General features: G+C 36.8%; 1 protein-coding gene across 2 annotated transcripts in view; it reads right to left on the bottom strand.

The window, feature by feature from the left end:
- CDKAL1 (CDKAL1 threonylcarbamoyladenosine tRNA methylthiotransferase) overlaps window positions 1–24419 on the bottom strand; it is a 432576-nt gene that overhangs the window by 88025 nt on the left and 320132 nt on the right. For both annotated transcript variants that reach the window (XM_072853370.1, XM_072853371.1), the window contains exons 12-13: window positions 24069–24249; window positions 5823–5885 (exon numbers count right to left, since the gene is read on the bottom strand). In XM_072853370.1, the coding sequence (XP_072709471.1) occupies window positions 5823–5885; window positions 24069–24249 (244 nt within the window). The remainder of the gene's footprint in view (window positions 1–5822; window positions 5886–24068; window positions 24250–24419) is intronic.

The following is a 24419-nucleotide window of genomic DNA, read 5'->3' as shown; positions in this document are numbered from 1 at the left end:
AGGATGCACAGAAGGTCCAGCTTCCCTGAATATGGGAGAAAAATGAAAGGAAGCAGCTAACTGGTAGGAAAACTGGTCCCAACAGAATCTCTTAACTTCCCATCTCCCCCTGTTTCTGCTGTTTAACTAAGCAATCCTCACCAGAGTGAAGACAGTTTCTCTGGTTCTTGGTGCCACCACTGCATCGTCCACTGCCCTGCCACAGCCTGCAGTCCCCAAAGGCCACCAGCTACAGCACAGGGGCCGGAAGGAGTGCTGGACTTGACAGGTTTTGCTGCCAGAAGCCAGCTGAATCCAATCCCTCACCCCTTACCTGGGACTTTCCTCTGGTTTTTGGATACTTCATGTTTCACACAGGTGCCCATGACGATTTCCAGACAATGCCACAGCCTTGGGCATTGCTATGATTAATATTTTGTGTTATTGTCAATGAAAACCACCTAGACCATACAGATATGCCTTCATAGGCAGTGCCAAAAGAGATCCTACCTGTCTGATAGTGGCTTCTGTCTGCCTCATTATGAAACACAGTTTCACTCCCCAATTACTTACGGACTCTTTCAATGTGCAGCAGTATCATGTTTTAATTTTTCTGACTTACAAATGCCTCAAACTCTCCAGAGGAGCTACAGAACCCAGCAGAAGAAAGAGGTGCCCTACAACCACAGTTTAAGGATGGTGGCATTAGATTACTTATTTTCTGTTAAAAATTGGAGCGAGAGTCTGTGCACTATTGAAATAATTGGTTGAAAACAGTTATCATGGTAAGTCTTTAAGTGACAGCAGCCATTAGCACCTTAAGGATAGCCATATGTAATCTTGTCATTAATCTTCCCTGAGTCAGTTATGCACGCATCTACCTTTATCAAAGCCAACGGAATACAGGACATCACCCCCCTGCCTCCCAGAATTGCGTAACAGGCTTAGAGCTAGCCAAAAAAAAACACCACCAAAACCAAAACCAAAACAAGAAAGCTTTTTGTCACTTAACTGTGTATCTTAATACAATGGTCCATATAACTTGCCAATCACACAGGCGTTGTCTATGGGGTTTTAGTTTTTTGAGTGTTTTAACATTTCCAGAACACATTAATAAAGAACATTTTAAAGCATGAGGCTTAAAGATTTTACAATTATTTTAGTAGTATTGCATCAATTAGAGCGCATTTTGAAATAGTAATTTATTTTTTTAATCCTGAGCACTTTCAACTTGGAAAAAAATCTCTCAAAAATCTCTTTTCAAATCACATGAACATTGACTTTATTTCTTACTTGGTTGGACACAGTATATGCTAAGATAAATCACTAACGCTATAAGACATGACCTTATTTTTTCATAGGTCATGCCCTATTCTTGAGCAAGAGATTCAGGTTGCAAAAGGCAGAAACAAATCCAGAGCTGAGTTTTAAGCGCAACTCTCAGAGGACTTCTCACTGTAATAGCACAATGCTGCTAGAGGCAGGTATGGACATGCCCTAAGGTCGGTCTCTCTGGCTATCCTCTCAAGAAGGCAGAGCAGCAAAACAAATAGTAGTTCTGCTATCCTGTGTTTACTATATGTAAAAACATTCTTTTGCAGAGCATAAATTGAGGATTATAGTTCTAAACAACTGCTCCAGGGCTAGACTGAATACTTAACTCATCTGACAAAAAGAAGAAAATGAACTAGGGCTCTGTCCTGCTGAATTTGGACACTTTCTGCATATTGGATCCTGAAGCTCATATTAAGCTTCTCAAACCTGTTGTTTTGAGCAGGGAACCTGCTATCACAATTGCCTTAATAGCTTTCAACAAACTGGGTCACAAGTTTTAAAGGGCAAACATCATTTGGGAGAAAGATACTAAGGGAGTTAAACATCCACTGCAGACAGAATAAAATCCTTGCTGTGTGCAATGTGGAACCTCACAGTGTACACACAAAAAAGATTCAGCAGAAATCGCCTGTGTGCAAACATAATCTTTTGTTAAATAAGCTACTAGAAAACTGGCCAGATTATAGCTAAGGGTAAAAAGAGCACTCCTCAACTATCTTCTTTTTAATTTTAAATCACTAAAACTGTTGTTGCTACGGCTTTATGAGGATGTCATTTATATCTTATTTTTCTGATGGTCCTAGAAAAAGATAAACTGTACATATAATTGGAAGAGCTGTTCTATTGCTAACTAGAGAAAAGTTACACAGCAGTTAGAACTTGACTCTCAAGAAAGCCAGACTATACATACTCCTACTCTACATAAACACAGGAAAAAGCAAGTATTTCAGAACAAGGAACTGCTTTGTCTACAAATAGAGTTCTATGTATTTTTTACACATGCTAACCAAAATAAATTTGAACAAATGGCAATCAAACACCCACCTGGAACAGCTTTTCATAATCAACATATATCTCAGCATTTCCTAAATAATTACTTAGTTTTAGAAAGAATGAATTTTAGAAGATATTTATTTTAATGACAGGAAAAGATATATGAGAAAAGTGAGCTTTTTGTATGTGTCTGACATCAAGAATTCAATATATTTGCCAGGCATTCAAGACTGATGCTACAATGAGCTTTGTCAGTAGCATGGTATCTGAAAGATCCACAGATTCTGTAGTAAGAGGCTCTGCAAGCACTACGGTGACACTAGGTGAAAGAAAACAGGATCAAATTCCCCTGGACAGGATAAATGTACAACCAAAGGGTAATTATTGAGATTTGCTGTTGTATTATTTCATCTGAACAACGAGAAGGGCAACCAGATGGTAAACTATATATATTTAGGCATTAAAGAATACAGGAGCTTAACTACTCTTCTTCTGCTATCAGCAGAGGCAGAATACTGCCCACTTTTTCATCCTTTTGCATAGAAGAATGTAAAAGCTCTGCCCTCTCTGCTGCTGAATTAAGGCCTCACTAGCTAGAAGGTAAGACTCCAAACCTGGAAGTGGAAGGAAAAGGAAATCCTTGCTTTCCCCCTCCATAAAAGAGCTGGCTTTTCACCTGGGAATGCAGAACCACAGACATTTAAAATGTCTTTCAGGACGCAGTAACTTGCACTAGATAGGCAAAGATATACTGAGGTAAAATTTCCAGCAATAGCTAGTATTTCTAATAGCTATTGGTCTCCTAAGCAAACATAAATAGTAATAAGGTTAGTAAGGTTAGGGTAGTTAATTCATCAAAACATCACTTTCTGGTTTAGTGAGTGAAACACAAGCTTGGAAGAATGAACATTTTCTGATTAATTTTTCTATGTGACATCCCATCACAGAAGGATGAAGTAGTATCAAATCTCGCTAGACAGTCCTGTTCCAGCCACTGTAGTTCATGAGTTTCCTTTTTACATCTGTTTTAACTACTACTACCAAGCTCCAACTTATCCTTTAAGGTTATCTCTTTTCTACTTTAGAAAGGTTCTCAGAGAAAAACCTTTTAATCAACCAACTAAGAATCCCAGAAGCCAGTAATTCAAGTCATTTGTGCCATGGTCCTGCATCACCAACACTATCACAAAGCCATCATAAAATCTCCTTTTTACGCTCACTGAAAATAATCTACAAAATAGCGAACACCCCCCCCCCCCCCAACCCTTCTGCCACGTAAATCAGACAAAACAGAACTAGAGTAAAACTAATGTAGACCTCCACTTGAAATAACTGTATTTTCAACTAATGTTGATTACTGTTAGATTTAATATAAAAATTAAAAGCCCTCCCCTGGACTGCAACAATTGTCAAATTGACATCTGAGGTGGAAATTAAAAGCACAGAGCAAGAAGTCTGCAATGCATTTGTTGCAGCCACTACAAATAGGAAGTAGTTAGCAGAAGGAAAACCTTCACTGTCAAATGGAAAATAAGGAAAGATTACCGTTGTAATAAACTTTCATTTGTCCTTTTTTACTCCTTTTACTCTCAGATATATATGTAGAATGTGCTTGGAAGCAGCAAAAGAGTGGAGCTTCAAAAAATCACTCATCAAATAATTGTGCTACTTTTAATAATTTATTTAAGGTCCTAAAACAAAGATCAAAAGGGAATATATCTAAGCATTTATATTCAATTCCACATCACCTGATGACTAATTTGTAAAGAGCGCACAAGTCTTCACAACTGAAGCCAAAATCATTTGAGGATACTTTGATATAATGCCACAAAGGATATGAGCAGGAAGGCAGCAGGAGTTACAAATGGCCAAGCTCCATTAAAAGTGCTAATAAAAGAATAATGGAATTTCCTTCTACTATGAATAAGAAGTGTTTGGCACAGGAGAATTTAGACACAGAGAGGAATATCAAAGCTTCTGGTTCACCAGTTGCTTCTCCTTATTAGATCTTAATTGACTTACTATTACATTTACCTTAAAATGCTTCAACTCAAAAAAGCAACGATCCCATTCAAAATCTTGTCACACTAATTTCCTTTATTCTTTATGTTTCTCAGTTTTCACAGGCCCTTAATATCTGCTTTACCAGCCCTTGTAAATAATTCAAGTCTATCTACAAAAAAACCCCTTTGAAGTGATGGACTTAACTTTATATGAAATGACATATAATTATTAAAATTATAGAATAGACCTACTGTTTAACAATGGTTTTTTAAACTGTAAATTTTGAAGTTGCTGGTAGCTGTGGAACTCTCATAGCAACAACCTACCTGATAAATTTAATCCATTAATATTTACACAATGTATTACTTTCTCATAGATGTAAGCACAGTTACACACATACACGCATGTGTTCATACATACAGATAGGTGCACATACATACACACTTCTGCCATCTTCTTCCCCCAAATATAAAACCGAGCTAATTTTTCCAGTGTATAGCTATTTGGTACATGGCCAGGAAAAGAAGGGGTAGGGTTCAGAACTTCCCTTTGAAATGTCTAAACAAAAAAATGTTTCAAATCTTTCTGTTTTGAAATGGACACTTGCAAATCACATACACTTTGCAAAACAGAAGCAGGAAAGACAGTGATCTCATACTGCTGACAAATTGTTAAAGGATTTAGTGCACTTGCTTAAAAAAATATGCCCACAGATGCATCCAAGACAGGAGGAACTCCCCAAAAATATTTACAAACCTACTTAACTCTCCTTCAATCTGCTGCTTAATGCTCTCTTTTGCATAATGTCTACAAAAACCCCATGACAAATAGTTATAGCACAGCAATGCTGTGATCTCTGTCTCCTGGTTCTCCAAAATCTTCTTGTAACAGCTTTAATTTTTTATTTCACATTGCAATGGCTTTAGGGAAGTGATCCTCTTTTCTTACCCTATAGTATGGGATATAAAAATAAGGTGTTTTTTTTTACCAGGGTTCCCAGACTTTACAAATAGGGATTAAGTTATAATGATGATGTGTATTTCTTCTTCTTCCCCCAGACAACCATCAGGCTTGTTAGCAAAGCAGCCTCTTCCAATGATGCTTCCAGAATCAATAGATAATTCATTAGTATCATGTATCTCAGGGCCTAATTGACACAACAGGCTAAGCAACATACTCAAGGGTAACACAGTTTCTAAATAGAGAGGAAAAAAGAGGGGAATCCGATACCACATATGGTCACTTTGCAGGATTTAGTGTCAGTCTATAAATTATACTTCTATGAGGTTAATGTGAGTCATTGGTTTCACAAATCAGCAAATGCACCTTTTCAAGCTTGGCTTGAAAAAACAAAGAAACATTTACATGATAGCATAATTTAAGTAGCATGAATACCCTAGCATTTTAATTTTATCATTTCTTCTAATTTTTGCACTAAACATGAAATATAGTTATCACAAATGTTTGGAATTATTCTTAACAACAAATGTAGGTAGTATATTTTTTCTTACCTTATGGTCATATGGATTGTATGAATGAAACAGCTGGGACAAATCCTTTGTTCTTTGTTTTTTCTGAAAAGTAATATTAATAAATAAACTGTATTAGAAAAGTTAAAGGAAAAAGAAAGACACTACTGATTTTAAAAGCTGTATGCAGGTACAAACACATTCTCTCCCTACTTTGTTAATGGAACTGTAGGTATGAAGAGCAGTATATGCAGATTAAGGATATTAAATATCACAGGAAATAATTAACATATATATTAACAATGTTAAGAACATATCCTTAATAAATAATAAACACTAATCTATGGAACATCAGTGGAATGTGTAAACAATTCAGATCTGTTTTAATTTCTGCACAATAAATCATAAATAATGTTTTAGAATACAGATGATAAAACCTGAAGATTAGGCTCCAATCTTGCAAAGACTTGTCTACTATTCTGGCATGTACATGCAGTCTTGCTTTATAGCAGATTAGGTTTAAAGGAAGTCAGTTTAAAGAAGAATCATCTACTATTTTTCGATTTCTTTTGATGCTAATACTCTCATTGCCTTGAATGTGGAAAATTAATAGGTGGTATACCATTTAATGCCAAGGCAAAGGGAAAAAACCTCCTTCTGTTAAGAGCAAAGTTCAAAGACAAAACCTGCTTAATCCAGCTCCTACTGAAATCAATGAAAGAGCTTTCAGTGATTTCAGCAGATGTTAAATAGAATCTCTCAGCTTCATCCTGTGAAGGGGAGGCAGGGAGAGGAGAAAAAAGCCCTTCAACTTTAATGCAGGGATGAGTCACAAATATATTCAAAGTTTTATTATGTCAAAATCGACGTTGACTTATCTCATAGCTCGGGAAGGCAGAGCATTGTGTGTTGGAAACTGTGTAAAGGGCAGACAACTACAAGAACTCCTTGCTTGTAGTCTTGTACCGTTGTCTTATTTTAGCCATCATTTCTGTGAAAGTAGTTTTCCAACTAGACTGGTAGGATCTGTTCATGTTTCCAGCATGTTGGGAACTAAGACAGACAGCTGCATGGCTGCAGTATTTATTTTAACTTCTGGAAACTATAGGACAATTTAGTAATTTTTGATTATTCTTTACACAGTTTTTATTTTCAATGAAAAGTTCAGATGCAGCAACTTAGTCATAAAAGCTATAACTTTAGTTACTAGTACAAATTTATGACAGCTGGATATTTCTGAGTCATTAAAGGTATCAGATTAATATTACTACTTCTGTGAGGTCCCTACCTATGTTTTAGTTATGACCACTGAAGAGTCAAGAAAATAATTTTTTACTCACTGTCCCTCTTCAAACAAGAATGGTAAGTTTTGTTTTCAGTATGAGAGGGTTAATTCTATCATAGAAAATTCTATTCAATTACCATAAGCAATACCTAACAGGACTTGATTCTCTGAGTTTACTAAGGGGCTTTACAACTAACAGAAGTGATATTAAAAAAGACATTTCTGTTAGTATAGACTTTCTCAGCAATCGAACATGCCTTTGCCAAAGAAAAGATCTCCCTTAGTAGAGGAACCTTCGTCCTCTAACCCCCATTCATACCTCTTTTATTTCCAATGGGAAAAAACCCACTCAAATGAAAGCATCGGGTAGCACAACTCAAATTCCATCACCACCCTACAATGACTTATTTCTTTGTAGTACAGTTATACACAGTGGAAGTGCTTAAAATACTATAAAAAGGATTCGAAGAAATGTGATAATAAATTGAAGAGAGATATCAAAATGATTATATAAAAAGGTTGCTTAAAAACCTAATTTAATGTAGAATCATGCAAGAAGTAGACAAAAGCATTTTAGTTGGAATCTGGAGACCTCCACTAAACCTTCTCGGAATCCCCTCCCCTCCCAAAGCCAGAAAAAGTCTAATTCTTGCTTTTTCTTACCAAAGACTATTTCTCTTGAATCCATTTTGACTGCGCACACAGTGCTTTTGAGTATTTTTTTTGCAATAGCTTTAATAGCACCCAATGAAATTATATGACAGAAACCCTCCTATCCTTCACCCTCAGACTCTGGCCAAAAAGCTATTTACACACTCAGCTAGACAAGATGAAGAATGAAGATGGCTTCCTTTAGACAACACGTTGACATAGTCTTCCACTTTTTATTATAGGAAATCATAGTTTCTTTCCTACCTTTCCACAAAAGGTAGAAGTTTGGCTTTTTGTACAAAACCAAAATGCTCCTGACTGGGGAAATGCTGGAAATTCATGACACAGAGGAACTTGGAATGGAACTTCTGGAAATGCACATGGAAAAAATGCTGCCCCCAGGATGCCCCGTATGCTTAGCTGATCTAAATCTGAACAGCATTTGACTACTTTGTAGGAAGTCTGAATACACAGACAAAAATGTCTTAAGCACAGAGTTAAGGTTGCTTAGTGATAATTCATGTCTTCCTAGAACACTGAGTTCAGCTTAACTCAGATCTCTAAAAACCAGAAATATAAAACATTTCAAAACACAGAGACTAAGAAAAGAACAAGGGATTCGTGTTGCTATAGTGGTAACCCCCTTCAACTCCTACAGCAGGCATTAGCCACATGGTATTAATAATAAGTTTGTTACATGAAGAAAAGGCACAGTTCCCAGCTCACCTGTAAACAGTGTAAAGCACAGAGTAAAACAGGCCTCTCCATGTCTAGACATGACAGAGGAAAATAAAGAGCTTAAAAGCTCCTTCTCCTTCATTGCCGCCAGTGGGCTATTTCAGTCTCTAAACTGCCTATTTACATGCATCTCCCCAGAATTTCTTTCCTTGATGCAGCTTCGTACTCCTATTTCTCCTTCCTTGTGTTAGTCCAGCATCCCTTTCAAGTACTCTCTTGATCAATATAAAAATATTTTTCTTCCCCCCTTTAGTGTTCTGATTCGCCATTCCTTTAATGGACCAATAATGCTGTCAAAATCACATGGTAAAAAGACACTCAAAACCCCCTTCTGAACTTAGGCAAATGTCCTGTCCCATTGTACTGTTCCACGTACAGCAGCAGTATCGCTTTCAAACACCCTCATAGATCTGCACGTGATATATTTAAATTTATTATCTTTCTGAAAAAATTCAAGAGTCTTTCCAAAGTCACCATACAAATTAGCACAGGCTATTTCCAAAAATGAAAAGAGCTCTTAGGAGTCTGATGGCAGCATCAGACTCATAGCTTATTTCTGTACTTCTCTCAGGCTTGCCATATATTGATACAGCATATGTTCAGTGACCACAGACCATTTCCTTAAACCAAGTTACTCTTGGCAGTGGGTTACTTGCAATACGCTTACTCAGCTTGGCTGTATATAATTTTGGTGCAAGAGCATTTGACATGTAACAAGCCAGAGATACACTATTCCTCCACAAACGTTTCCAGTATTGCTTTGCCAGCAGGACAGAGTCAGGCATCACTGGAGATAAATACCATATGACTAACAAGACCAGTAAAGCCTCAGTCTGAGAACTGTGCACAATTTCCTACTTGTGCATCAAAGCAAGCAGCGATCTATGAAGTGGGGATTTTTTGGAGCACTAGTAAGCTGGCCATCTGGGGAACTGCAGAGCAGTACCCTATTTAATACGGAAAGAAGGGTGGAAGAGGGAATACCTGGGTGGAAGGTGCTGCCTGCATCACTGCTGTGTACAGCTGTTCACATGTTGGAGTCTGTGGGAGCCCAGCAAGATCCCCGTAAATTTACAACAAGCAAGACTCTGGACAGAAGGTTCCCTAATATATGTATGTATGTACATACGTATATGTGTGTTTGTGTGTGTGCACTTTACAGGGGCAGAGATTTTGTTAGGTTACAAAATTCTGACAACTCAGTGATGCACTGATTCCCGAAGTAAAGCAATACTTCTATAAGTGAATTATTTCAAGCTTGTTACTAAAATACATGTAAGTAACTACGTGCTTCTCAAAAGCCAGGTAGTGTTCAACACGCAATTATAGTTAAAAATAAGAACCATATAGTTCAATAGTTAAAAATAAGAACCAGAAACCAACATCAGCTAATGATGTTTCTTATGACAACATACATAATGTTAGTAGAGAGGAAACAACACATTACCATAATTTCATTATTTCCCCCCCTGTAAGCATACACACAAGTAACACATACTTTGCTCTAAATATTTCCTTTCTCTGTCTCATTTTCTGGACCTCAGATTTTCGAGGTCTTATTTTTAACTATTGAAATTTTTTTAAAAGGGACACTGGTCATCTGAGACACATATTATATGCTTAAAATATAGTAACAATAAAGGATCCTTCTGGAACACATCCAGAATTATAAATCAATAAAGCCAAGAGTTAGTGACCTTCTTGGTGTTTTTACTCTTTTTTTCTTGTGTGTTGATTTTTAGCAATAATGAAACATTTTCTAATGCTTTAAGTGGACTACACTGTGGATTATTATCCTACTTTTGATCAGGAAAGATCATTTAAAGAACAAATAGGTAGAATGTAAAAAAACAATCAACCAAAAAAACCCCCATACAGGATGAATCTCTAAAACTGTTTAAAATATTTTCTGCACAAGTTAACCAGCATAGAATTTTGTGTTGACTACTTCAGAAAGACAAAGCTGAACTTAATTTTTTTTTTTTTTCAAAAAATGGTGCAAAAATAGGGTAATAAAAGTAACAGTATCCTAGCAATACATTTTTATAAACAGAAAATACTTTAGAAAAATAAGTTTAGAAATGAAATAACTATACCAAATACTAAACATAGTAGGCTCACACATGTATATTGCACTTCTCTGGTGACCCTCTTTTCATACTCAGGTGATAATTAGCTGTCTTTAAGATGATATTAATGTAGCCCAAAACTTGTTTGTTTTCCTTTCAGGCATGGTATTGTAGGTCTACAATGTTTATTGTGAGGGAGAATTACAATATCGCCGAGCTATTTTTATTACAGATTACTTAGAAGCAGCTTAAATGGAATATTGTCAGTTTTTCATCTAGGAATAAAAGGGACAAAATTACTCCCCAGTATGAAGGTATCACTGGTTTCCTTTAGACTCGACTTTCAATTTCACCTTCAAGGTTCTTAATAATTCAAGCCTAATACCATAACAGATCTGCAGATTCTACCAGTTCCGCTGAAGGTGTCAGCCTCAATGTATCATCAGCAAAGTTCTCCTGCTTTTGTTTTTCTGCTTCCATCATTTAAAATCCCTCCATTATATGGGTCTGCCTTCAGTAACAGGGATCCATATCTGTTTCCATTCAAATATTCTTCTTTTCCTTCACGATCACAGTGAATAGTAACATGGGTCAAGGCAACGAGATGAATGTCTTTATTTCAGTTCCCTTCCCTCACCTACCATCTTCTCCCCCATTTCTCTTTTACATACTGCTGATCAGAATTAAAATACAAATTTATTTTGCCATGGGAACCTTATGTAATTCAGCGCTTACAAAGCATCTCACACACTCGAGCATGCTAACTACCAATAGCAACATTGTTTTTCTTTCTAACAAGTCTGGAAAACCACATTACCTGCTGGTGTAGTATCTAATGGATTACATAATTTAGTTAAAACCACATTAAACTTTGCGAGCCAAGGTAGAATATAACTACAACTTTGACAGACTTCGGGAGAAGACGAAGCAGCTTTGCAAGTATTTTCACAGTTTTCTTCCCCAGTATTACCAAAACGACAGCAGCTCCAGCGTAACAGACGCTTGCAAGAGCAAAAACCACGAGACTGGAGCTTTCTTTTCTGAAACAGCACGCCTAACGCATTTTGTGTTATGGCATTCTCTAACTTCAGTAACATGCGTTTTCTGAGCAATAACGAAGCTGTGGCTTTCTTTTCCCCCACGTTACATCTGTGATCTCAAAACTAAAAAGGCCTTGGGTAGTTCCAAACTCCAAACCTTTATAAAACAGAATGAAGTTGGGAGCACGCTCCCTAAAGACACTGATTGGCCTAACTCTAATCTCCAAAGAGTTACTTGGCAAAACACCAGAAAGAGATGTAGCAACTACTCCAACCAAGGTACCTTTAATATCCTTGCTGGGAGATTCAAACCATAAAGCCTTAAATCTATGTACCTATAACCACAATACAGATATGAGCCAAGCCACTGAAACTGCCATGTTATCAAAGTTTACAGATTGCTTTTTGTTCTGCAAAACAATTTTTTTAAAAGTGATCAGAAACCAGTGAACCATTCTCTTTGACCTCGCGGTATTCGGTGCATCACCCTCTTAGAAATGATCCTGAAAAAAATACTGTGCCCCAGCCAGATTTCTTGATAAAATTGTAACTGGTGTTCATTATGCTCTTACGTCTGTGCCTTGTAGAGTTTGAAAGGGCAGAAGTGACAATACAGGCTTGACAAGTTTCCCACTTCCTATAGCTAACTCACCTCTACGGATATTATCCCTGTCTTTCTGATCACATCCATAATGAAGCATAAAAAATCAATTGGGGACTAGCTAGTCTTTTGGACCTAACCTACGTGAATTACTATGTTAAAATAGACTCACTGTTATACTTTGATACATGTGCATTTTATTATTTATCTTGGTTTAAGAAATTACTTTCTAATACGTTTTGAAGCATACATGGAAACTGTCACTTAGTATACAATGTATTATATTCAGCCGTTTATCTCAATGTTCCAGGATGGTGGGCATTTTTTCCAACTCCAATTAACAAAAGAATTATACATTCATAATTCATATTTTGTATACTCTTTAGTCTTTTGAATATGCAGGGATTCTTTCTAAAAAAATTTAGAACAAAGTTTTATGAGCCAATGCAATGTGTTTTTTGTCTAAAAGAGGAAAATATATAAAACTTTACGCACCTTTACTAATCATATTAATCTAGAAAATGATCGCAAACATTAAAGTGATCCTGTCTTCAGGATTATGGCAACACAAATAGTCATTGTTTACTCTATTTTACATTTTAAGTAGAGATTCTTATTTATGGAAAAATACAAACATTTTCAAAACCAGCATGGGGTCTTCATGAGATCATCTGTCAACGTATTTGAAAATAATTTTTTGAAGGACCCATTTTCAATTAAACTATGGGCATTGCAATTTCTTCCTTCTTACCTCCCATATAATTTCAGCTATGTAATACAGACTCTTCAAACTCACATACTTTACAAATATTACTGAATTCTATCCCTTCTGGTACATTTGAGTTCTTTAATTTAGTTCAGGATTAATGTTTGTTATTCCTGTCATTTTTCATAATAAGATCTCCCCCTTAGAAGAGGATAAATTATGCAAAACTTATTCTGAAGACTTTCACAAAGAAATCCTCAATTTCAAAAAAGGCCTTCAACACTCTTTCATCTTGAGGGTCCTTAAATTTGGTATAGTTTGTAAATGTTCTGTCTCACTTCTGATAGATTTTTATGTCTGGAATTAATACTGAAATTTCATAATCTATATGAGGTGGGTATTTTCTAAGGATCCCACTGTAACTGATTAGGAAGACTGTTTAGCTCAAGAAGATTTTGTAGAACAAAAGTATCCAACAGAAACTTGGCCTGGGGTATCAGCCATATTTCAAATTAGATTGACACTAAATCAGAAATAAAGTGATTGGTCACAAGGGACAGACTGATTTCGAATAGATATAGTTATTGCGCCCAGTTACACAATAATATAAACCAGAATGAACTGCAAACTACATTTTAGTAATGAAATGTAATTTTATATATATATATGTTAAGCCCAGGACATATATGGGCTTATGCATAAATGCAGGACTGACCTGTCTGCAGTGCACTCTTTTCCTTTTTAAAATCTGGTGAGATATCTGTGTGCTCTATTGCACAACAGCAGCCTTGAAAGCACCAGGTTTTCCAGCATCCCAGAAAGAACAAAAAGAGCAGAAGAGAAGTGCTCCAGAAGGTACAGTGTGGTACAAATAGTGAGTGGTAAACAGTGCTCAAGTGCTTGCTGTGTGGGAGAGACCACTCGTGTACCCACAACTCACAAATTCACTAGACACAAAAACTGCCCTCACTGTTTTACCTTAATCTGTTATTCAGCCCTCCACTCTACTTCCAGTTTTTCAGCAATTCCATGTTCCATGTGGATTTTTCACACAGTGACTGGAGGTGCAGGCGCAGCAATGAAAACAGTGGAAAACATGAGTTCCAAAGCAGTCAGTGACCTGATTGACTGTGATAGCTTTGAAGGAGTGTGCTTGGATTATCGAAGACAGATGAAGTTCAGGAAAGGGTCACCAAGAACCCACCTCAGGATATTTCAGTGTCCTTTTCTTCCAAAGCGCAATTTATGGGCCATCATAAATGTCACATGATTTGCAAATGATGGACAAGCTTAGTCACCTCCATGATACAAAACACCCTAATGAAATCAAATGCACATTAAAAAACTTTAAAGGCAAACTGCAGGTTTAAAAAAAGTAAGAGAATTATATCGGTAAGCCTGTAGTGTTTTTTAAAAAAGAAATAAATTCTAAACAGGACTTACAGCACTGGCAAATTCTGTTCCCGGAGTCTAAAATAACAGTTATAGATAGCCACAAAGCTAATACACTCAACCAGAGCCTATTTATGCTAGGCAACAAAGTACTAAAGCTTAAACTATTTCAGTAACATAATTAATATCAGACCTGGATAGGTTCTTAATTTGCTATCTGTGTTAAGTCACAAACTATTAAATCTAAACCATGTTCTCATTTGAGGAAGTCCAGAATTGCCAAAGCCAAGAGCGTTTTTTTTTTTGAAACTAATAGATTTTTCTGTTCTGCTGCATACATCCAATTTCAGGGATTAACTTATGGGCAATACTCCCTTATGTCTACAACTGCTGGCACTGTTTCCAGCTCTGAGCAGACTGGTTCATAAAGTATATTCAAATTCTGAATTAAAAAAAGGAAAAAATTCCAGTATTACAGAAGTTACCTAACTGTAATTCAAGTAAAAGTTAAAAAAAGACACAGTTAAAACTCCTTCCATGGTTATTCCACTTCATTATGAGCCAATGAAGAGGGCAGAAGGACAAAGAATACATAAACGTAACACCCAGTTGCCACAGAGGTCCCTTCTGTATGAGCTTCTGTGAATGGGTTCTATAGGCATCTATGGATTTGGATGGAGTTGTAACAGAAAACAGCAGGCCAAAGGCGGTAGCATTACCTGCTGAAAATGTAGCATATGAAAATTTTCCAAGGAGTAACAAGCTCTGAAGACTAGTACTCATGCTGAATCTGCAATAACTAACAAACTCAGGACACCAACAGTCTGTTCAAACTGCCCAAGGCTAGCACGATCAACAACAGACAAAGACTTGGACCACATCCAAGAGGGTAGTGACTCCTATATGTAGACGAAGACGACAGGATTACGTTTATATCTCAAGGAACAAAGATCCCTCTGATGGACTTTTCCAAGCACCCACCTCAAAGCCACTGGCTGACCCTCCACATCTGAGCACACAGCTGGGGCTGGCCTCCTAGCTGCTGCTCCATAGGTAACCACAGGTGAGCATGCAAGTGAATGCCAGTGACTAAATGAATGTGTTGTGCAAAGAGTTATCTGCTTCTAACAAAAATGGCTTGGTTCTACTAATAACAACAAATTAATGAGTAAAAGGTGTTTGAAGAAATTTTGTTTCTCTCTCTGCCTCACTTCAATCCCCTATTAGGGAAGAGGGAATTTACAAAACAGGCCTTAAACTTCCTGTAACACTCTAACTTGAAGCCCCAGATCAGAGTACATAATTCATAACCACTGATAAAGGAAAAAGATGCAGAATTTTCAGCTTTTATTGCCCTCATGACATCTGTCATACAGATTCTATCTTTGTGATTAATGACAGAGGCTTCCAATATACTCCATGTACGTGCGTATTCATGCAGTTTGTCGTGTGATTAAATCTAAAAGAAGTAAAATAAATGTATGCATTGAGTATCCTGATGCCATTTTATATAAACTTCTTTTGAAGAACAATGTTATAATCTTGAAAATTTCAATGAAATGAGTTTAGGTAGGAAATACAGAAGAATTATATACTCTTCTGCATTTTTATAAGCAATTGCAATGGATGCTAAAGCATAAACGCCTACAAAAAAAAGAAAAAACTCCATGACACCACTAAACTCGTTTCACTAAACTACATTTCCATTTTTTTTACTTTTGAATTTTTCTGAGAAAAAGATTTAAAGTGAAAGGAGAAATTTACCTGAGATGCTGATGACATATATATTTACATTGGGGGTAAAAATTGTTTTCTTCCTTAAAATCAAAGACTATTTCACCTTATCTGTAGAGAGTACCTTCCTTCCCTTCTATTCAGTGCAGGAGTATGTGGCATACAAAACTCCTGATACTATTTCAGCTTCCTTGCAACTAAAATCTCAGGGTTCCAGGGCTTCCAGACAGACTCACAGGAGAAGGAGGATGGGTAATGAATGTTCATGGTGATTACAAATCTTACAGGACTACACTTTTCTGAAAATAATTTTTTTATATTGGACAGTCAACATGTAGACTGTACATGGCTACCAGTATCAACCCACAAAATTATACCACGTTAGTGGTGGTTTCAGAATCCTTGCAGATTCTGTAACTATTTCTGGCTTGACACTTAAGTTTAGAAAGAACTTTGCCTCTTCCTCCACATTTTATTTTCCAGTGCCCTTTAATTCTTTTTCTTAACAACATGGCCTAGACTGAACCCATAGCTGTACATTTACTTTAAGATGCTCAAATTTTCAAACTGAATTTGTATAAAGCTTATGAGGAAGCTGTTGGTAATTTTAATTACAATCAATTTCTGCTGTAAAAATAAAGCAAAATTCAAAAAAGTGGAACAGCAACTTGGTTTCCCAAGTGGACTTCCAGTCTAGCTTTGAATTCTGACTTGCTTTCTCAAGCAAGACAGTCATGCTCCTTGAAAGTGCAAAACTTCTATTCTACCAGGTGCCTGAAGTACACCAGTGCAAGATTTAAGAGCCATGGCTCCAGGCTAGAGTCAAAATATTCTTGTCCTTTCTCAGGGGTCTGACTCTGCATAGCCCAGATGTGACTGTGCAATTTAACTCATTCCCCAGATTCAGCTATGAACTGAATTTTCAGCAGCTCCATGGGCAGATCATTTATAGCTTTCCAAAAGGGTACAACCCATTTTAAAACCTACCGCCTCAACTGTCTCCCACAACAACAAAAACAGATTTTCATTTCATTTCAGCACCTGGTCAAATAAAGTGGTCTGAACTTGAGCTGAATCTAGCTCTAAAATAAAACTGTCTTTCAACTTCTGTAAAATTCTATTTTGTAACTTTGTCTAACCACAAAAAACCCTACTCACAGGTAATTACCTTCCTTTGAATTCATCACACAAACCTGCAGTTCTGGCTGCACACTGAATGGTGAGCACTGTGTCAGATTTAAAGATACAGCATAAAAGAAGTCAAACGTTTTGACCATCTTTAAAACAGGGAAAAAGGAGGAACCAGGCTTTCATAGGTCAGTCAGTTTATATAGTTCCTGGAAAAATAGGGAGTAAAATATGCAAAACTATTTGTAAGCATCCAGAAAGTAACACAAAGAGCCAACACTGATTTGCCAGTAACCAACAGCTGTATCAATCAAAATGAATTCCCATCAGAGAATAACTGGCCTTGTAGATAAGAGAAATCATAGCTATCTTGATGATTTCTAAGGCTTTCTGCAGTACCTCATGTGTTGTTCTCATAAAAAACCTAAGGAAACATGGTGTAAATAAAACTACCAGAGAGCAAGTGCAAAACTTGCTGGAAAATGTTAACTTGGAATACTTCAATAGTTCACTGACAAATATGAAAGATTATATATTGATTTTTCCTTCATGGTCTGCCTCCTCCTCCAGCTTTCACATTCTTAACTCTCTGGTCCCAAACTTGCTGTAAAAGTCTTCACTCAGGTCTTTATTCTGGCAGAGTAGCAAGCAGTAAATAAAAGTGTACTGCTGAGAAAACAAAGTGTAGTACAGAGGCTCAGCAGTCAAACTCAGTCATTAATCAGTCTTGGCTTCTCTTACACACAAAGTACATTCTGCACGTTACTCCATGCACTATTGCATGTGTTGTAGGGGGTGTCAGGGGCCAAGCATCTTTGATATACCAGAAGCAGTTACCACAGCTGCATCTAACTCCTGGGGCATGTAATGCCATTTTGTTACAGCACTTAACAAGGCAGCTCAAAGGCAGTGATGGTAGACCAGAGTAGCAGTACTGTTGAATAAGTGGCATTGTTCCTTTTCCTACCTACTTTTCTTTCCTTTTTCTTTCCTTTTCTCCCATCTCCTGATCTCCTCAGTGCTCTTCCCTAATTTTAGAAGAAGAATATCCCTACATATTCCCATTGTATGATCTTTGGATTGCCCACCATTAAGCTAAGGCAAGAAGTATTACTGATTCTGCTACGCCTGTGAGTATTAGCAACAAGGGAGATGGTCCCTTCCTTTCTGGGCATTTAAATCACATTAACTAATCAACACCATCCAAAGTTCCACTCTCTCACCTGCAAGTGCTTAACAGCGCATTTGGGTCTCTCACATATCACAGAGTACATGACACTCTATAAAGTTATTTCTAAATCCATCCCAGACAGCGGATGAATTCTTTCCTTGCCATTGCTCTGACCCTGGCTTCCCTAGGCGCATTGTGCCACATCACTACCCACTAACGCCTGAAGCACATGCTCAAAGCCAAGAGCAGCCCTCAATTGTCATCCCTCCTTACCGTCTGCTCAACAAGGAGCTTACTAGCCTTTTCTTTGATGGTACAACTGCAAGGTTCAGCTGTGCTCCCTTTCCTTTAGAGTTGTGAACAGAGCAAAAGGTGCTCTTTGCACAAGCAATGCTATTCCTGTTGCTGTCATGCTGGTTGGAGTTATAAAGGGCTGAAGGAGAGCACAGCTAATACCACCTGATGCAGGAATGTGGTTATTTCTCAATCAGCCAGGGACAGTTTGGTAACACATGGGCAATTATTTATTCTGAACAGGGAGGAGCATGTGAGCTACCACAGAAGATTCAACTGTTTGTGCGTGGAGATTCAGAACTACAAAACCTATATCTATCCAGCAAAGGAGGAATTAAACATCATACCATACCTGCTGGTACCCAAGGATACCTATTTCTAGTGCCTTGCAGAATTTTAATCAGTGAAGAGAAATATGGGGGATCTGCAGCCACTGAGTCATGAAAGGGTGTCAGGAAACTTCTTGGAGACCTCTTAGAGGGAAGCAAAAGCAACACAGCCTAAGAAAAATAAGTAGCCACCATAGAATAAAGGCATAAAATACAAGATGGCTGGTTTGCTCCAACAGAAATGGTCAAACACAACTTGTCTGGCAGACAACACTGAGAAGGTGCATATGGCATTATGCTATCCTTATAGAAAAAAAATCTCTTAGTGCATTGTGTACTGCTCCTACAATTGGTAAATATAGTGACAGATCTAAGTGGTGGTTTGATTAAATGGAGGGGGATACAATGTCTGATCATGGAATTTTTTTTTTCTAGTAATGATGAGTATATTTAACAGATAAAATGCCCAGTATATAGACAAATGAGGTTTTAGATTCAGGAGTTTTGCCTGAACACAATATTTGGGGGTGGATGGATGGCAGAGGGGAAAACCACCTGCAGTGTGGTTGGATGGACATGGCACGTTCCTACAGAGGAGAAATAAGAGGAATAACAGAGGACTATAAGCCTGGCCGTCCTTGAACCAAAAGCAACTGCTAGCCTAGGGCAAGTACTGCTTGGGATGACGACTACTGAAAACTGAGCTTTCAGAGACTGGGTAGACAATTTCAGATGTGAGACAAGGTCTCACATCTTTGTCCACCACGGACATGGCATGCCCACCATTCCCTTCATGTACTGAAAGACTTCAGTAACTCCCCGCTATACACCATAAGAGAAAATATCCTGTACCTACCCTTATTTCTGAAGCAAATTATTTTTGAGATCAAATAGTAGTTCAGTTATGAAGTTTGTAAGTTGGCTATTCATCTCAGTATAATAAGCAGAGTGCTTAACACAACTAATACAGAGAGAAAAATTTAAGGAGATACTCTTCAGAGGAATTAAAGGAAAGGTTCAGTAGTTGACTGACATAAAATTTTCAAACTGGGAGCAAGGTAATTATTTGATGATATATAGAAAGAGAGAAGGAAAGAGATTGTAAGAGAAAGTGAATATATAGTCTTTTTTCTAGATATCACAACACCTTTTTTTGAAAAATCTAATAATTACACCAATAATTGAAACTGAATTGCTTATACTATTGAAAATACATATAGAAAGATTGGAATCCACATTGCAGTTGAGGGCAGTGTAATCATGAAGCTGCAGTCACATAACTGCTCTCAAAAAAGCTGCTGCCATCTGTTCTCAGTAGATGTGAACCTAATTGTACCTTACTACAATCACTATTTTCAAAATGGCTATTTCCTCACATTGTTTGCATGTGACGGAAATCAAGCTGATCCTGGGATGATGTCCTCTAATACTTTCAGAAATTGTGATGGACCAAATCTCAAGGACAGAGAGAGAAATCTCCTCGCAAGTCCCCAGGCAAGTAATAGCTACCTTGAAAAAATAAAGGACAAGAAATTAAAATTATCAAGAACATAAGGTGTTACAGATCCTTAATTTTAGAGAAAAAGAGTAATTTTTACACTTATAATTAAAGCATTCTGATCCTTTGCAATGCAGCTAAATACGTAACATCCCTACCAGACATGTCTAAATCATGTTCTCTTACATTGGTTATTAAAATATTTATCTGACTAGAATCTGTAATTTGAGTTACACAACTATCAGCATGATCACTTTTACGATTGAACGCAATAGGGAAATGAAGAAATTATTATTATTACTATTATTATTAATAATAATATCATCATCTACAAAATAGCATTTCATAGTTAACACACTTCAGAGTGAGAATTTTCTACAGACAGCCCAGTGGAGATAATGAGCATCCAGACTCATCTCTGAAACAACATATTTAGCAGTAGGTGGATAAAATGGGGGTAAAAGCCAAGAAAAACAGAAAATTTGGGCAGCATTTAAGTTCTGAACAACATATTGACTTGTTTTTCATGTACATGACTCAGTATCACTGCAATTGCTTATTAAAAAAAAAAAATCATGCCTAGTTTTGCTTAACTGTGCTTAACTTTCCTCTAAACTGGAGACAGAATTTATGGTAAGCATAATCTAATTGATGGTTATGAAATGATGAGACCATTTAGACAGATGTCTGATTCTCCATGGACCTGTTTTCTCCAGGAGAAACAAGAAAGGCCTGCAGCCTTTACTGTCTTTTCTGCATTTATGGTGGCAGAACTGTCCATCTGGATTAGTGTCACCTGCCCTTTCAGAAAAATATCAGTGCCTGTAATGCTTTCAAAGATAAATTATCTACGTGAAGGGGAGACTCCATGTTGACCCACTGATTTTTTTTTTCTATTAAGATAAACTCAAATGAGGGTTTTCTTCAAAAAAGCAACTATATTTACGACTTCCATCAAAACTATCCACTAAAAATTTGAAAGCACTAAATGTGCTTTCACATTTAATATTCACACATTTAATTTTCACACACTTAATACTCCAGAGACTGTCCCTATAAGTCATAATGTCTTCCTAAAAGGAGCTAACTTAAAAGGAACTGACAAGGCAAATACGTTATTATTGCAGCTGTGATACTTGGGCAGAATCACTGAAGCTGTCTTGAACCAGAGTTGGAGAAGTGGAACTCGCTAAAGTGGAGCAGTTTGCAAATAGCAATACATCTGTCCATTGCAGAAGTATTGCAAGGCTGAAATAACATAGCAAATACACCCAGTCTTTAGAAAAAAAGACAAGAATAAGAACTATCAAATAACTTGCTCACTGGTTCAGCATCTGTAGTTAAATAATACAGCCAAAATTCTTTTCACAGAAAGAGATCCTACCAACAGATCCACTGCAGAGGATAATGTTATGAACATCCTGCAAAAGCACTAGCTCACAAGTTCAGGCTGGTAATGCAATATACCACATGTACACTCAGATGCTTGCACGTAACAGATGTATGTCACTTTACGTGCTATTTCTTTCCCTATGCAAATGCAATAAAATAAATGCATTAACAGTAAGATGACACGAATAATATTTTATTAAAGGATGAAGGGGTAAGAGTGCATAACGTGGATGGTAACATGCTACTTCCTTCTCCTAGCAGAGAAACATACATAAGTGACTCCAGGCAAGGAATGACAAATGAAATGCCTGTCCATTCTTGGTAATGCAGGAAAGACCGTCAGCTTCTGTCTAGAAGTAATGTGAATATAAAACATAAGAGATTAGCACAAGCTCCTCCTGCTCTGTTTGACTAGTTACTCTCGATTTCTACAAAGAGATAAAAGAACAAAGGATCTCGTAACACAGGATTTTTGAAAGACTACAGGAAGAAAAAAAAAAAGGGAGAAACAAAATCTATTAATTACAGATTTTCATCAGCCCTGGATTAGAGGCCCTATCTTCTTTGAAGGTTCTAATTCACTGAAAGCAATAAGTACTAGTGCTACAAACAAGAAGAAAGAATGAAAAACTGCGTTAAAATGACATTACCATTTTCCAAGTAACACTCCTAACCACAGAACAGCTGATGTTCTTTTAATAATTCAGCTCTTCACATATTGTCTTCCCATGGCACCCAGTTAAACAGAAGAGGGTAAATTAACTTAAGCTCTTTGCACCTCCTGTGAAAATAGTGCGCTTAAAAACTTGTGGATGAAGGAATACAAAACAGAAACATAAATCAGTATTTTGATTTTTAAGCTTCCTAACTTCCGAAAATTACATTTCTGCATTTTTTTCATTTACAAAAGTTTGTAAAAAGCATTCAAAATGAATAAAAATAATACAACAGTGTGAGTTGGTTACACTAAGTAGACTACTTCAACAGCTATTTATATTTGAAAACTCAGTATTTCTCATTATGAGATAGCCTACAATAAATGAGCAGTCATTGCTCAAGCTGTACTTCTCTGAACAATAAACTGAAGAAGCCAAATATAAACTCATTTTATGCCTTCAGCAGCTGACACATCCTATGGAATTTGTGGTATATACTGAGAGTAAGCAGAAATGCTTTGTTTAGCTTTCAGATGTATAAGTGAAGGGATACAAGTACTGATATGTAGTTTTGACTTTGTGTTGGTGTACCAGGATACATAAATAGAAAGAAATGTTTTTTTATTTAAACTGATTTGCATTGTTGGCTGACTTTCATTCTTATACTGAAAGGAAATACAAATGTTACTTATGTCCATAATAATGAGATAATAATGAGTTGAATTATTGTGCAGGCATCAGTCTTGTATACTTTCTTGTTTTGAGACTCAGATTACAAAAATTACAAATTCATTTTTTTAAAAATAAATCAAACCATGCCTCCAGATGTGATTGCTGTTATTATTGCTTATAAATAGCTATTTATATCAAGCAAAATACAGTCAATAGCCATCTACCTTCTATATCAAAATAGGCTGTTTTCCTCACAGGAATTTGAGATGAGAATGTTGGTAGTCAGGAAGGGTTATGCTTCTAACCCAAAAATAGGAAGGAAGGAAGGAAGGCAGGCAGGCAGGCAGGCAGGCAGGAAGGAAAGCACCTGAAAACCGAAAGATTAAATGCCAATTTTATCAATGGCCTTTAACGGGCAGGCTGAAGGAAGAAGAGTTTACAAGGAGTGTGTAAGAAGAGTCTTGAGAAGAAGTTGCCTGCAAATTTGGTATTTGACAAATAAATCAGAAATTACCATTGCTCTATTATTAATACTTTGCATAATTATTCACAATAAACTTGAGATTGCTGGAGTGACAAAAGTCTTAAAATGGAAAAAAATTAATATGTGTAATCAATCAGCTACCCCTCTTGGTACTCAGTCAGCCAAAACTTGATAGAAAGAAGACATGACTTCGGTATAACCACTGTTTTACCCTTCCTAACAATCTGAACATTTATATAAATTTCATTTATATATGAAAATGCATTCAGTGATCTAGCTAACCTCTAAAGGCAATTCAACAATGATTTAACTTACTGGACTGAAAAAAACCCTTTAATTGAATTGTAGCATAGTTCTGCAGAAAAATCTACATTTTCATGTACATGCTTTATGTATTTAAAGACATCTGAGTACACTGTGTACAGTGGCACAAGAAAATGGATCTTACCACTGCAGCTGGAATTTGATGCATTTTTGCAGCCGGGGTTCCTGGGCGTGGGTAAAATTGATTAATAAACAAGCTCGGAAACCTGTAATGTTCTACAAGTTTCATTGTTTCTTGAAAATCTTCATCTGTCTCTCCTGGAAAACCACATATGATGTCTGTAGCAATTGTTATTCCAGGCACTCTGTAAAGAAAGTGGAAAGGAACACTGAACTAAGGACATGTAAAAGTCTTGCTCCCTTAAAAGCTAGTGTACATAGACTTATAACTCTTCAACTTTTATCTACAGAAATTAAGACCTAAAATAATCTTTGGAAAAAAATAAATGAGATTTTAATACCATTGCTTGGTAAT

The sequence above is a fragment of the Ciconia boyciana genome, chromosome 2, assembly GCF_034638445.1.
Source record: "Ciconia boyciana chromosome 2, ASM3463844v1, whole genome shotgun sequence".
NCBI classification, from domain to species: domain Eukaryota; kingdom Metazoa; phylum Chordata; class Aves; order Ciconiiformes; family Ciconiidae; genus Ciconia; species Ciconia boyciana.
Note: the sequence above shows the minus strand (reverse complement) of the source record. Positions and strands in the feature narration are given on the sequence as shown.